At 40.4% G+C, this 16,330-nt stretch overlaps 1 protein-coding gene across 1 annotated transcript in view; it reads left to right on the top strand.

Annotated features, from left to right (window-relative positions):
• Positions 1–16,330, top strand: part of Vmat (Vesicular monoamine transporter) — a 69,646-nt gene extending 53,316 nt beyond the window's left edge. Inside the window, exons 9-13 of the mRNA XM_072304754.1 lie at positions 10,094–10,268; positions 11,891–11,942; positions 12,743–12,926; positions 14,116–14,249; positions 15,893–16,330. Of these exons, the coding sequence (XP_072160855.1) occupies positions 10,094–10,268; positions 11,891–11,942; positions 12,743–12,926; positions 14,116–14,249; positions 15,893–15,961 (614 nt within the window). The 3' untranslated portion in view covers positions 15,962–16,330. The remainder of the gene's footprint in view (positions 1–10,093; positions 10,269–11,890; positions 11,943–12,742; positions 12,927–14,115; positions 14,250–15,892) is intronic.

Here is a 16,330-nt window from a genome sequence, read left to right as displayed (position 1 = left end):
AAATAAAAAAAAATAAAAAAAAATGCCTTCAATTCTTCGAAAGTTGGCATAAGAGCACCACCTGGTTCATTAATTTAAGTTCCTACGAGGTCTTTGGACTAAACTAAAAATTGAAGGGTTACGCGTCATTTAGTGAGGGCACTGCGAAATCACACAGAATATATGGACTAAAATTTTGAAAAATGCCGTTAATTCTGTGAAATTTGGCATCAAACGCAATTGAATCATTGATTTGAGTTCCTGAAAAATAGGACTAAACTCAAAATACGAGGAGTGCAGACCATCTCAAGGGGGTATCGAGATCACTCATCGGTGGGAAGCTCCGCAGTCTGGGCGTAACATTCTAACAAATGGATTAAATGTATTAAAATTGGAGATAAAAAAGTTAGCAACTGCTACATACCAAAAAGAATCCTTGCACAACTATCCTACTCAGCTTAAACTGTGAGCGAACGGATGAAATGATGAAAACATGAGACCAGTAAAGGGTTGAGGAACAGAAAGTAAAACACTACACCCGATTATATTCACGATATTACGATGCAAATCGTTTATTATTGTTTTAATACTACTATAATGCATTGTTACCCAGCGAATGATGAAATCAAATGTCAAAATTAAGAACTAATGACACAAAAAGTAAATGAAATAAAATAGAAACACCTTGACTTAGATGTTGTAAACAAAGATCCACGTTATCACCGACAGGAATGGAGATTGAGAGTCGGAATGTGGGAGAGTAATGCCATGTCCATACCGCTCTTTGATTGGTTCAAACCCGATTCAACAACAAGATGCAGATTCATTCCAAAGCGGATAAAGAATGGTAGTCGCATTTCGTACCTTCTTGACGTCACACGGCATCGTGTACGTTTTGGGTTCATCCTGATTGCATGGCACACCATGTACCCTCTGCGCGTCACAGCCTTTAAAATGGCGGCTCAACTCCAGTTGCGACTACCTTTCTTGCTTCACCATCACATGTCTCTACCTCACTCGTCATAGAATGAGAATCCGAGGCTGGGCTAGAATTTGTTCTATGCCCTCGCTCAATGAGTATCATGAATCTCGAGTAAATCGAATTCTTCTTCGACCTATTCTCTACACCAAAACCTAGAATAATAAAGCTCCAAGAGGAGTGCCTTCTTCATTTGAAATGCATGTGCTGTAATGTTGGGTGTCAGCGCTGACGATACCTACTGATCTATCCTGCTAATGGACATAACCACTTAGATCTATTTATTTCCCCGATACTTTTTGAACATGAAGAGAAGAACATTGCTTTCTGTCTTCTACTTTCTGATATTGCGGTGAAGTTCAAAGCCGAGCCCAGGTAACGATGCAAACTATTCAACCTCTGACCGTTACAGTTTCCTTGGACACAAAGCATGTAGAAATAGTTGTTGACTGTAATTAATGGCTAACTCAATATCTGCTTGTGTCTGAGGAATGGTATTGGCAGAATGGATTAAATCTTCCTCAGCGACACCATTGGTTGACCGAGGAGAAATGATGAGGTATGAAATCAGAAATGTTTGCCACCTCTGCGCTTCCAAGCAATTTTTTACTTAGAATTGTTGACGCAGGGTCTATATATGTACCAAATACCATACTTTACAGTTGTTGATATAAATTATTAACTCAATCACAACAACCTTGCGATTCCCTTCCTCCGAGTTCACACAGTACCTCTCCTCGAACGTAGCATAAGCGACCTGAAAAAGTTCAGAGTATTGGACACAAAATATGTAGAAATAGTGATTGACTGTACTTAATAGCCAAATTAATATCTGCTTGTGTCTGAGGAATGGTAGGTATTGGCAGAATGGATTTAATCTTCCTTTGCGACATCATCGGCTGACCATGGAGAAATGATAGGGTATGAAATCAGAAACGTTTGCAAGCTCTGCGCTCCCAAGCAGTTCTTACTTAGCGTTGTTGACGCAGGGTCCTCTGAGATAAATAGGTATAAAATCCTATTTTGGGAATCCTTAAGCTCATTTGAACAGTGATATTTAGAAATGAATCAAGTTCCATTGCTGCTTTGCAGGCTCTGCGCTCCCAAGAAAATCTTACTTGGCATTGTTAATGCAGGGTCCTCGTAAGTAAATAGATACCTATAAAATCCTGTTTTGGAAATCCTAAAGCTCATTTGAACAGTGATATTTAGAAATGAATCAAGTTCCATTGCCATTAAAATTATGCAACCTGACCTTAAGGGAAACTGAATGCATGCATTCCCGTTCAGTTCATTTAAAACCAGAATGCTTGGGTGGAAAAACACAAATTATTCAAATTCTGGGGCATTTTTCACAAAAAGGAAAAGTTGCATCTTTTTGAAAGCAATTCAATAGACTTGATTCTTTACTTCTATACGCAGTCCATATTTAAACAGTTATTCCATCATCCAAATTATGTTTGCTGCTGGGATAGGTTATTTCAGTGCTAAAAATGAGGCCACCTGCGGCCTAATTATTGAAGCTAAGTCATGCTGCAATCACACGCTGAATTTAGCAGCTGAATGTAGAAGTCATCAGTAATCGGCTGAAATTTAGCAGATTCGAGTTATTTTCATCCCGATGTGTATCAAATCTACTTGAATAGTTCAAACAAATTCAAAATTGGTGGTTGCTGAGAATCGTTGCTGAATTTTGCGCGTCACGCGCAAAATTCAGGCATCGGGTCGATGACTTCTACATTCAAGCCACATTCAGCGTGTGATTGTGGCATGAGCCTGAAACTATAAGACATAGCCCTATCTTAACCATGTAATATATTGCAATTGGATGTCTTATCGGGCTGCTTTAAACTTTAAATAATTGGCCCCCTGGTTAAAATTTAAGAAGGAACTAGCTACCAAAAGTAGGCACTTCTTAAATTTTAATCCCACACAATGCTTGACAACTAAATATAAGTGGTAATCTTTACTTATATGATTACTTAATTCCAATACCTTTGAACAAATAGTAAGCCATACATCCGTTAGAGATGAAGCCTGTGATCAAGGCATCAATTCGTAAATCCAAGGAAGAAAATGCGAACCATGAACAAACAATGACCACTGTATGAAACTGAACAGCACTTGCTATGAAGAAATTAAAATTATACTCATCTTTAGTAAACTTTGTGTTGACACTCAACATGAATTCAAAACATGAAACTGAACAGCACTTGCAATGAAGAAATTGAAATTATTCTCATCTTTAGTAAACTTTGTGTTGACACTCACATGAATTCAAAACATTGATTAATTATGGTGTATTTAAAGTAGCTGTGTTTGTAAAACCTTAGTGCTGTAAATTTAGAGGAGCCAATGATAGTATTGCAATGAAATGTGGATAGAATAAAGTACACACATTCCGGTCAATACTGTTCAGTGGTCCTTTAGAGAACCGGTTGGATACTTCGAGCACAGTTTGGAGAGTTGAGGACAAAAAAAAAGGGAAGACTTTAGGTTGTGAAACGCTCAGCCGCTTCCAGGAGGAGACGATGAAGGATGCGCAGACCCTCTCGATTCAAGTGAAGCAAGTCTACTCGGCGATTCTGATGACCTCTTTTAGGAAAATAAAACTTTTCGTAAAATCGGCGGTCAGGCTCCCAAGAGTCTTGACGCATGAAGGGAGAGAAGCTGTCAACCACAAGAACACGATCACGCAATGATTCTCTGGAGCAAAAGCTCGACAACCATTGATTGACCACATCAATCTTGCGATTGACATGCGCAGGAAAGAGAGGAATAGGAGGGATTCTGCCGACGACGATGAAGCGAAAGTGTCTTTCGGCATAAAGAAGGAGGGCCTTCAAGGCCTTTTTAAGGGCTGGGACATCAACTTCCGCCTTGATGTCGTTAGTCCCTGCTAGAATGATAAGAATATCCCTGTCTTTGTCGAAGGCTTCATTTCTTGAAAGGCGCTTAAGAATCTGGGTTTTTAGGATCGATCGGAGCCAAAGATCATGGTTTGCCGGAGGAAGGCAACAAGCAGAAGCACCACTAACTGCCAAGGATACAGAATCTTCGACAGGAAAATTATTAAGCATACGAACCAATTGACTGGCTCCAAGGAAAACGTACATGATGACAGATGAAGTAACTAGGTTAGGTGTGAAGAATACAAAGTAAAGACAAATCAAGAGAAAAGATTAGCTCAGAAGAGGAACAAGAGTTTGGACCAGAGATAAGAGATCAGTTGGAGAGCGGATAAGATACGAACGTTACGCTACCTGATTAATTCTTCCAAAAAAATAGGAAATTACCAAGATAACAATCCAAGCCTGTGCGAAGTTGAGCAGAGAATGGAGAACGGACGGGCGCATGCAGAAGGAGGTGGCAAGCCGGCCGTTGTTGGTTTTGGCCATGACGTAAGATGCACACTGTCCAATGGGAATGAGGGTTTCACGCATTACGTGACCCAAATATGTCACGATCTTCTTTTGCTATATCGTTGCTTGATGTGACGTAGGCTTGTACATTTCTCCGCTCGCCACCACCTCCTGAATGATGAGATTATCATAAGAAGAGTCGATTAATTTCATTAATTAACGGCTTAACAAACTTAAATCGCAACCGATTTTGCCACAAAACCTGTTTCTATAAATGACGACCGCTCTTTACGAGGAAATGACTGCAACCAGCAAGACAACTTGTCTCTGGTGCAGAGGTACCCCTTTACTTCGTCATGGCATCACACCGTCAACCTGTCACTACCTGTCATGCCCCGTCTTAAGTGTTTTAATTCTTCATTATGAAAAAAACAAATGAATGACTCATTTGCTACATCTTGAACGAATTGGCTGGTATTGACTGCACTGCTGCAAGATTGCTCTGTCGTTTTGAATCTATTCCTCTGGAAACTGAAGAATTTTTTGGATTAATCGTTTCTTACCCCTTTTATATTCAGGAGAACTGTGATTTAAAGTGTGAAGTCAGTGTTAATTATTTTATTCTCTTGAAAAATAGTTCCACTGAACTTTATTTTTGTGTTGTTTATGTTTCGTTGTCTCCGTTTCTCCACCGTTTCCTCACCTGTGGTACTCGTATTTGTAAGTTGCATGCGTTTAATAATAAGAATTAGGGCTCAATAGTACCTACCTGTTTACAAACGAAGTTTCCATGCTAGGCGGTAAAATGGCAACTTACATTGAGCAGAGATGCAGGGAAATAAAAAGAAACACCGACCCCTTTGGTGGTATAAATATTATTGTCGTAGGAGATTTTGGTCAAATCCCTCCCGTGCAGGACTCTATGATTTTTAAACCCCCTAATATCACCGAACTTAGTCTTCTGTTAGAATCGAACTTCAACTGGCGCGACTTTAAGATGTTTGAATTAACCGAAATTATGAGGCAAAAAGGTGAAAAAGCTTTCATCGAAGCTCTCAATAATTTATGTTGGGGCACGCTCACTGAAGAAGATATGAAGCTTTTTAAATCGAGGCAAGTAAAAAATGAATCCGATGTCCCAAAAGAGGCTATTCGTTTATATTGTTTCAATAAGCAGGTTGACGCGTTTAATGCGGCAAAAATTTTCGAGTGTCCGGAAGCAGAATCCGTTTCTGAGGCGAAAAATACTGTATTAGGTAAGGCAACTCAAAGCCGAATCGATTACGCGGTTAGATCTTTGATGAACAAAAAATTAGATGATTTAAAAGGCCTACCTCATAGAGTAGTCTTTAAAGTAGGGATCAAGTACATGATCACCATTAATGTTAGTGTTCGCGATGGCCTGGTCAACGGCGCTGTCGGTACTTTAGTCAGTATTACTTACAAGCCTGATCAAGACACGATTATTGACAGAATTTGGCTCGATTTTGGTGAAAATTCGAATGTAGGCAGTAATGCTCGACTGGCTGTTCGTGATTACATGAAGGCGATGAAGCTCCATCCGCGACTTGTACCGTTGAGTAGGAAAAGTGTCGTAATTTCGGGATCTAAAGACTGTCGTTTAAGAATCGTCCGAGTGCAGTTCCCTGTCGTTCCCGCGGAAGCAATGACCTGTCATAAAAGTCAGGGCCAAACATACGAATCAGTGTGTATCGACTTCAGTAAGCCAGGGAAATGGACTAGGCCGGTAACATACGTAGCCTTTAGCAGAGTCACCAGTCTTTCGGGTTTGTATATTCTAGGAGAATTTAAACCGCCACCTCCACCAAAACCCAACGATCCTATTGTGCTTGAAATGGAAAGGTTAAGAAAAGATCCTTTGCAACTCGCGTTCTGGAACTTGGAAAATAAGAGTGGTCTCGTAATTGCATATCATAACGTGAGATCTTTTAATAAGCACAGCTGTGACGTAAAGTCTGATATGTGGTATTCCAGAGCGGACATACTGATCTTAGCGGAGACTTGGACCTTACCTACGGATGAAATTCATTTTCCTGGCTTTCGAATCGCGTATCGGTCCGATTGTGATAAAATTAGGGCCCCGCGTGGATTGCTCTGTTTCGTTAAAAACGGAGTTGATGTTTCCCAAGTTGACGGAAGGAAGGAAACAGGTGAAAAATTCGTGATGGAGGCAATTCGATTCAAAGTAGGAGACACTTGGGTATTAACTGGCTATAAATCACCTGGAACCCCCGTGTCTGTTTTCAAATCGATTATCGAAGTGTTGATTCCTCAAAAATCTCGGGTGACACTATTAGGAGATTTCAACTTTGACATAATTGGTCATCGTGAAAAATGTCTTTTGCCTTTCTTAAAAACTCATGGAATGACGTCTGCACTTTTACCTGAAACTGTGACGACTGATTTCAATACGCAAATAGATGTAATTTTCTCGAACTTTCCTCTGGGTAGGCGCGGAGTTTACGAAAGCTACTTTTCAGACCACAAACCGATCTATTTTGAACTTGATTCCTTAGCCGGTGAAACTTATGCCGAGCTTGCCTCAAAGGACCTCCCTCATTCATAAATATCCGACTTAATGCAGTTCCTAAGAAGCTTTCTCTATTCATGCTTAAGACGTGGTACTGGCTGGAGTCCTGGAGGACGCCAGAGAGCTAATCCTACTGGCCAGTGGCATATTCCAAGAGAACTGAGAAAATTCTAAGGAACAGCCCGGTAAAATTCGCGTTAATCGCTATGTTATTGCAGCTTTTGAGATCCTTGTCTGATTCATGCTGCAGATGTGGTATTGGCTGGAGTCCTGGAGGACGCCAGAGAGCCAATCCTACTGGCCAATGCCACGTCAGAGAAGAATCTGACACAAGTGTCTCAGGAGCAGTTTACAAAATTCTGATATGTAGTCGCCTTTTAGGCAGTTCTTGAGAAGCTTTCTCTATTCATGCTTAAGACGTGGTACTGGCTGGAGTCCTGGAGGACGCCAGAGAGCTAATCCTACTGGCCAGTGGCATATTCCAAGAGAACTGAGAAAATTCTAAGGAACAGCCCGGTAAAATTCGCGTTAATCGCTATGTTATTGCAGCTTTTGAGATCCTTGTCTGATTCATGCTGCAGATGTGGTATTGGCTGGAGTCCTGGAGGACGCCAGAGAGCCAATCCTACTGGCCAATGCCACGTCAGAGAAGAATCTGACACAAGTGTCTCAGGAGCAGTATACAAAATTCTGATATGTAGTCGCCTTTTAGGCAGTTCTTGAGAAGCTTTCTCTATTCATGCTTAAGACGTGGTACTGGCTGGAGTCCTGGAGGACGCCAGAGAGCTAATCCTACTGGCCAGTGGCATATTCCAAGAGAACTGAGAAAATTCTAAGGAACAGCCCGGTAAAATTCGCGTTAATCGCTATGTTATTGCAGCTTTTGAGATCCTTGTCTGATTCATGCTGCAGATGTGGTATTGGCTGGAGTCCTGGAGGACGCCAGAGAGCTAATCCTACTGGCCAGTGGCATATTCCAAGAGAACTGAGAAAATTCTAAGGAACAGCCCGGTAAAATTCGCGTTAATCGCTATGTTATTGCAGCTTTTGAGATCCTTGTCTGATTCATGCTGCAGATGTGGTATTGGCTGGAGTCCTGGAGGACGCCAGAGAGCCAATCCTACTGGCCAATGCCACGTCAGAGAAGAATCTGACACAAGTGTCTTAGGAGCAGTTTACAAAATTCCGATATGTAGTCGCCTTTTAGGCAGTTCTTGAGAAGCTTTCTCTATTCATGCTTAAGACGTGGTACTGGCTGGAGTCCTGGAGGACGCCAGAGAGCTAATCCTACTGGCCAGTGGCATATTCCAAGAGAACTGAGAAAATTCTGAGGAACAGCCCAAGAGTAACAGCTGCAGGGTAATTTTTAGGAACTAACCTAACTTTCTATTCCTACTTCACCAAATGAAAATATTAATAATTTTCATTTTCGATGTTTAGTTCATTATAGTTAGTATAATTTATAAAATAAGTTGTAAAACCTAGTATCCGTTCATAGTGCGTTAGTGCGAAATGAATGATTTGAGTTAATTTATAATTTTATTATTTTATTTCATAAGTAAAGGGCTTGTAGCTGTGATGTGCTTTTTTTCAGATCATATTTTAAGTTTAATATTTCTAAGTGAGTACTGTTTCATAGTCTACTATTTTATATAATTGTTGTACCAATGAATGATTCCACCGAGATTATGACCATGTCTAAAGCATTCTGTCAATTACCTCAGTAGATCCTCAAGAATCTTAGAATTGCTAAGATTTTTAAGGATCGCAGTCTTCACTGTGTGGCATTATTCGTGTATTATTTAATCGAAGATGCCTCTCAGTGTTGACAAGCGATTCTGAATATGTTCATCACATATCATTGAGGAGTTCCAATTAAGTTTCAACAAACACGATAAAAATGGTATTTACAGAATCAGATCGTTGAGGGATAGGTGGCGGAGCCACCAAAATGCCGGCGCGAAGCGCCGGCTCGAGCGAGAAAGTCCCGTGCGGTCCCCGCACCAATCCGCGAAGTGGATGGGGGGGGCGAAGCCCCCCAAATGCCGGCGCGAAGCGCCGGTACGCGGCGCGAAGCGCCGCGCATAAATTGGCCGGAGGCCAGTTTTTGAGTTGCTTAAATTTCCCCAAAAATTAGCTTTCTGCATTTAAAACATGATTCAGAATTGTCTAATTCATCAGCAATTAGATCCAAGTGAGCGAAATTTTATAGAATTTAAGGGCATTTGCTCCGGAGGAGCTATTACAACCGCGACGGAAAGAGGGAACAAGATAGCGCATCGGAGGCAGAAGCAGCGCGCTGCGGTGACGGGCCAAGAGATGGCCAAGAGAAGCGAGCTGCGATCACGCAGCGAAGGGCTCGGACTCGGAACGTACCGCTCTCCCCGCCTGCCTTGATTCCGCCGCCGAGCAGTGGCTCTCCGCCCAGCTGATCGCAAGCGATTCTCCAGCGCATGGGTTGGCCCGTGTTCGGGCCGCGCAGCGCGCTGCGCCACCTCCATCCGCCCTGCCGCTTTCCCACTGCTGTGGCTCTACACGTATTTCTGTCTCTCTCTTTTTCTGTTTTTAATGCAATTTACTCACTGAACACCTTTTATAAATTATATTTGCTAAAATATTCAACATGAAATAGGTGTAATTTTCTTCTTTCGTTTGAAATCTTTGGGCAAGCAGTGCTTGCCTTGCTTATCCGGACCGCACGCCACTGTGTTGACCTACCTAATAGGTGAATGGTGAGTTTCGGGTGACGGCATGAGCCAAACAAGTTTCCCAAACTTTGGTTTGTTTTAGAGTCCCTTCATACTGAGAGTCAAGACAACACCCCTCATGGAGTCACAAACGGGGATGAAGATTACAGAAATTGAACGTTTTTCGTAATCTTTGATCGGCCCATTCTCGAATTCCTTTTTTCGTTCCTTCCCTCATTCCGTTTGTTCCTTGCCGAACCCGTAATTCCCGGTCCATTCCAGATTATAATCTTTGCAATCGGTGAAACTGTAATCTTCATTCCCGTTTGTGACACTGTGAAGGCCTAAAATACGGGAACCAATCAGAAATGGATTCACATTGTCTTGACTCTCAGTATAAAGGGACTCTAGTCTCTGCCAAGACGCCAGTGGGGGGTCCCTCTTTGTCCCTGCCGGCGGAATATGAGAGCCTCCTCCTGTATGAGATTAAGCTCTCGTAATACCACAACGATTAGCAATTTACTTTGATTTTCAGGAGCTATAACTTTTGCGAATACGGGAATAGCAATGCTGGAACCCTCGCTTCCGATTTGGATGATGGACACCATGGGGGCCGGGCGATGGAAGCAAGGGGTCACCTTCCTCCCGGCCAGTTTTTCGTACCTGATCGGAACGAATCTTTTCGGACCTCTCGGACACAAAATGGGCAGGTACAGCACCATCTCCCACTGAAGTCATTTAAGGTCTAAGCTATCGGTTAGGATACACTGAAAAAAAAATTCTTGAGATATTATTTTGACTCAAAGCGTCGTTTCTTCTCGACAGAATTTGGTTTTTTGAGTTAAATCTGTCAGTCAGTTTTTTAGTTAAAAAAGCGCCGTTTTGTTATCGTTGAGATTCAGTTAATGAACGATAGCAAAACAACGTTTATTTAACTCAAAAAACTGGTTTTAACTTAAAACCACACGGATTTCACAAAAAAAAAAAAAAAAAAAAAAAAAAAGTGTCCACAAGAAACGAAGCGTTAAATCCAATTAAAATCTCAAGAAATTTTTTTTTCAGTGACGTACACTCCTCACGTATACACACCTCGTCACTCTGAAGTTACAACACATCGTCTTTCAAATTATTTTACATAGTTGGTGAATAATTGAGGACACCGCACCAAGAACAGCCTATATATAGCCGTATAGGTCGTTATTACGCCCATCCGCTTTTCGGATTCTACGTACCCTGGACTATGCTGTGGGCTGTGGTAGCGATAGAATATAGATAGGTAACGGCTCGATGTCGAAAAACCTTTTTTTTCCGAGTTATGTCAGGCCACTGGATCGATGGGTGCAAGAACGACCTATAAGCGGGCCTATAAGGTGCTAGTTACCCCTTTCTTCACGCACTGTCGATATTCTTTCATTTTGCGTTCATCATGCGTGATTAAAATGATTTATACTTCATATTGCCACCAAAATGACTGTTGGGCGAAATAATGACCTAAAAACCGCTTTTTTAAATTAAATATATTAGAGTGTAAACCCAAAATGTATCGCATGTTCTTGGTGCGGTGTCCTCAATTGAAAAAGCCCTCATGAACGCTGGGCTTGTCGATTTCCTTTGACATTTTTGCAGTATTGAATGCATAGCTGAAGTGCGCTCCAGCTAGAAGTGTATTCAGCAAATGAGTAGTTCTTATAGGAGGATTGAAAACAAACAAATGGTAGGAAATCAAACATAATAATAGGAACTATGCAAAACAATAATCCGGATAGCGGAACTTGGCTGTTTTGAAAACGCCTTCAAATGCGGCGTGATACCTCACGCATTCCGGAGAGTTCAAATAGTTGTATCATTGCGCCGTAAGAATGTGACGGAAGATTAAAATGGAAATAGCCTCCATGCACGCTGGGCTTGTCGAATTCTCTTGACATTTTTGCAGTATTGAATGCATAGCTAAAGTGCGCTCCAGCCAGAAGTGTATTCAGCAAATGAGTAGACTTAAAGAAGGATTGAAAACAAACAAATGATAGGAAATAAAACATAATAATACGATAAAAATACGTCAGTTAAAATAAACAATTTTTCGGTACGATCGGATCTTCCGTGATTTTTTTAAAAAAAATTGGAAGATTCTGAAGAGAAAACAAAATTTCACGCGCGATTTAGTCTAAAATATGACTCTCTCAGGAAATATATTTATACTTTTCCTCAATAATAATGAATATTTCATTTAAAGATATTTGGCAACATCCAGATGTTCACAAAATGTCTGTCCTTAACACGACAAATCACCTCTCTCTCTAACGTCGTCTAACGCTTTCTTAAATTCTTTTTCCAGATGGCTTGCTGCTCTTTTGGGTCTTGTCATAATTGGCGCATGTCTGATTATGGTAATTTTAATCTTTTTTCTACGAGTAATTATGCAGAACCAGTAAAAAAACTCTTTCAGCCATTCATGCGACACCACACTGTGAATGCAATGACTATTCGTCATAAAGGATGAAGAGATAACTTTTTTTACGGTCTCAAATTGTAATACGAACTTTAAGCACTGATAAAAAGGAAAAGAAAAGAGAGAAACGGAAATAGACCATGTACCATTCCAATTTGTTTCCAAAACTACACTGCATTTCAAATGTCTTCCATTTACTTCCCTGAAATTTTACAAATCTCTGAAATTTCCTGGTGTTCTCGGTATTCCCAGACTGTGGCAACCTCGAGTTTTATGAACGTGTCACTTTGAAACCAACTTTTGCCAGTTACCTACCAAGAAAATGAGAGTTATCTAGAAAATAGAAAGAAAAAACATTGCGAGTCAAAAGTCTGACCGAAGAAAATAGATCTATTTCATAGGTCTACTTTCTGTCAACTTTCCATTTGGAAAAAAGATAGACAATTTATTGAAATTAGAATTATTTTCTAGCCAATTTCTTAATGTTTTCTTTTAAGAAAATGCAAGGAAAAAATTATTTTCTTTCTATTTTCTTGTGTCTATTTTCTAGATCTACTTTGTACCTATTTTCATTCGAGAAAATTGTTCTATCTAGAAAGTAGACATTTTTTTGATGAGCGCCACCTAGAAGGTAGATGACAATGCTCCCTGGGGTTTTTTTTTTCATAAAATGTTTTCATTTTGCTACTTGGGAAGTGTTCCTGTAGTTTCCTGATTCCTGATTCCCTGATTTTTCAGATCCCGTTCGCGAGGAGTATAAATCACCTGATTATCCCGAACGCGGGCCTCGGTTTTGCCATTGGCATGGTGGATAGCTCGATGATGCCAGCATTGGGCTACCTCGTGGACATTCGGCACACGGCCGTGTACGGGAGCGTCTACGCCATCGGAGACGTCGCCTTTTGTTTGGGATTCTGTATAGGTCTGTATATCTATGAGTCCCTCTAAACTGAGAGTAAAGACAGTACGAATCAATTTCTGATTGGTACTAAAATGGTATTTTTGATTGGTTTGGTAAATTGGTATTTTTGATTTGGTTATTCAAATTAGTACTAAAGGAAATAAAAGTATTAAGATGTGTGCATATTTTTGAATTTTTCCTATGATGAACTTTGTTAGTTCATCTGCTCTGTGATTATAACCACGGTAATTAAAATTATAATTAAGTTAATTTCATATGAAATCAGTTGGGAAATGGTTCGAATTATGCCAATAAAGGTATAGTTTGAGTTTGATGATCATCTTATTATTATAATAGTTACTACATTAAATGCTGCGCATCTTAATATTATTAATACTGCCATTTTTATAAAAGCAAATGAGTTGCCAAATGGAAAAATAATCCATGTTACCAAAGAGCAAATAATATTAAGTGCTGGGGCTAATATATATATAGTGAAATTCGAGTTATTAGTATTTTAGGCCTCACTCAGGTTAGTTCGAGTATTTTAGGCCTTCACAGTGTTGCAAACGGGAATTAAGATTGGAGAATTTGCAGGTGTCTAAAATGTGATGACTTCCTTGTTTGAGCGGAAGCTACCAAGAGAGCTGAACACGAGGATACCCTTGGTTCATAAATTGAGCAATTATTGGAGGAGATATGACAAGATGATCTGATCTGCTAAAATACATGCGTTTAAATGGGAAATGCCGCCGGGTGACGTACCTGGGCGGTGCATTTCCTCACTTTTAAATCTATTTTCATACGATTTCCCATACCAGAAAAAAGTTTTAAATAAAAAATACTGCAAAATTAGCTCTTAAGGCACTTGCAGATGAAGCAATAAAACATTTGCGTGCAAATTATCCACTTAAATAATAGGTATGGCAAGGAAAGTACTCTTGATTCAATTGGATTTTTGATCGAATCAAACATTTCAACTTTTTTCAAGGATGTACCTGCTCGATTTTTCCCCAAATGTGTCTGATTTTGGTGTGAGATCAGAGGAAAACTCAGGGACATTCTCAGTCAGGAATGCCCAAGATTCTCCTGGTAGGAAAAAGTGCAATTTTCGAGGAGAAATTTGGCAACATTGGAATGCAGTTACGTTCTTTCGCGAGAGAAACGATGAATTATTCGCAATCATACATGGTGTGCATTTTGTTTTCAGGGCCTGCTCTTAGTGGGACTCTCGTAAACACGATTGGATTCGAGTGGATGCTTTTCGGGATAGCGTTCCTGAATTTCGCGTACGCTCCACTGCTGTACTTTTTGAAGAGCCCGCCAACAAAAGAGGAGAAGAAGGTAAGTTGGATTACATTTTGCAAAAAGGAACCAAGATCATTCCAATGTTGCTAGGATTGTTCAACTTACATTATTTGCAGTAACATTCCTGAAATTATGCATCAAACTAAATTTACAAATGTAATTCTCGGCTTGAATTAATAGTTTTTCGAGAGTAAAGATAATATTTTTTTAAATGACCCGTCTATATTTGTAAGGTAAAACAAGTTGCACAATCTTAACGACATTGAAATGCTCTTGGTTCCGTTTTGCAAAATGCAATCGAGTTCAAAAATTGAAAAAAGAACAAAAGGAAACATAATAACTGGCCAAATGTATAATGCTGAGAACGCCACCTAGAGGCGGTTCAAGAATTACGTATAGGTTCCTTAAAGGAGGCAAGGGGATATGAGCTCATCTTATAGGATCTTATGAGGGAAAGGAAGATCAAGTCCAATCAAACATAAATCACCCATTTTTTAAAAAGAAATCAATATTTTCCAAAGAAAATGGTTTCTTTCAAGCTACCTTCGAGACTCTCTTTTTTTCTGTAAAATTTAAAGGCACGGAGGAGGGGGCAGGCCAATATTATGGATGTTTCCTAATGAGAGGTGTGGGAAGGAGTAAGAAAGAGGAAACAGTAGAGAGGGAAAGAGAGATAGAGAGAGGAATGAGGAGTGAGGTCAGAATGAGAGTCTGACTCAAGGAAAGGGAAAACGCCTTCAATTGAGAATGATACTGCGCAACACACGGGAGCTTGAATAGTTGTATCATTCCATTATTTACGATATTCTGATGGTTGTGGTTGAGGTCGGGATCCACGGAGGGGGGAGGGAGTGTAGAGAGGGAGGGGAGGGGCGGGGGAGGAGGTGGGGAAGAGAGGATGGGAGGGGAGGTGCGAGGTAAAAAAGTTGGTCTCAATTTTTAGGCTCCAAAAAAAAAATTCCTCAATACTTCCACGGCTCCCAAGAACAAATTGCTCTATCTTTATACCCGTTCGTTTGAGTCTCTCGCAATAACTCACGGACGTTCAAGTATCATGTATGACACTTTGAAGGAGGGGGTTAGAACCTACCTTACGGTGCGAGGGAAGGAGAGTAAATTAAAAACGTGACGCATCTTAAACGTAAAATATTGAAATTTTTTTACAACTTTGATAACTGAAAACTTTGGCTGTCCATGTTGTTAAAATATATGTTCGAAATGTTTCAAATGTACATTTTACAATAGTGGAGAGCTAATTTAACCACCATTCTTTATTGAAAATCTACACTAAAACATGTCGGACAATTTTTTCGACTGCAAAATTGAATCAGTGAGAACCAAAACACACCAACTCGGAAAAATGAAAATAATCAAGACACTTACAAAACTGCATAGTAGGTGAAGAAGTTAGTTTAAGAAAAATATTTTTGCTGCCGAAAGGCATCTACTAATGGACACATTAAAGGTCCAAGTTGGAACATATGCGCTGACTTCAATGACCTTTATGTAAATTAACCGCGTCTCCAATGGAAATTGAGCATTTTCGAGTTACTGAGTTGGTGCGTTTTCGTTCTCACTGATTCAATAGTTAAATCAGCAATTTCATTTTTCCCGTGGAATATTATTATGGTTATTATTATTCTAATGCTTCCCTTTTTCCTCTAAATTTAATTTTCCAGTCTCTGATCATCGGCGAGAAGTCATCCGTGAGGTATGTGACGTACCAGAACGAGGAGGACGACGAGTAAAACCCTCTGGACGTTCACGAGTCGTCGCTTCGGCCGCGGGAAAGGGCCAAGCTGGAACGGACGCCCGCCAAATGACCTCAACCAGATGACCTATAACGGACGCCCGCCAAATGACCTCAACCAGATGACCTATGTAATTCGAACATCGACGAAGGACTTTCTCCGGAACTAGCTCGACGCACGCAAACTCGGCGACGTTTCGAGATCGTTAGAAACGTACCTTCCGTCCAGAAGAACGAAATATATTTACAATCCACAAATACGCGCCCTTGATTTTTGGGCAATCTCCCATGGTGATAGAAGTGGAGAATGATTAAGAAAAGCCATTGTGTATCATGGGAAAAATACAAGATCGAATACGCCATCTCA

This window comes from Bemisia tabaci, chromosome 9 (genome assembly GCF_918797505.1).
Source record: "Bemisia tabaci chromosome 9, PGI_BMITA_v3".
Classification (NCBI taxonomy): domain Eukaryota; kingdom Metazoa; phylum Arthropoda; class Insecta; order Hemiptera; family Aleyrodidae; genus Bemisia; species Bemisia tabaci.
Note: the sequence above shows the minus strand (reverse complement) of the source record. Positions and strands in the feature narration are given on the sequence as shown.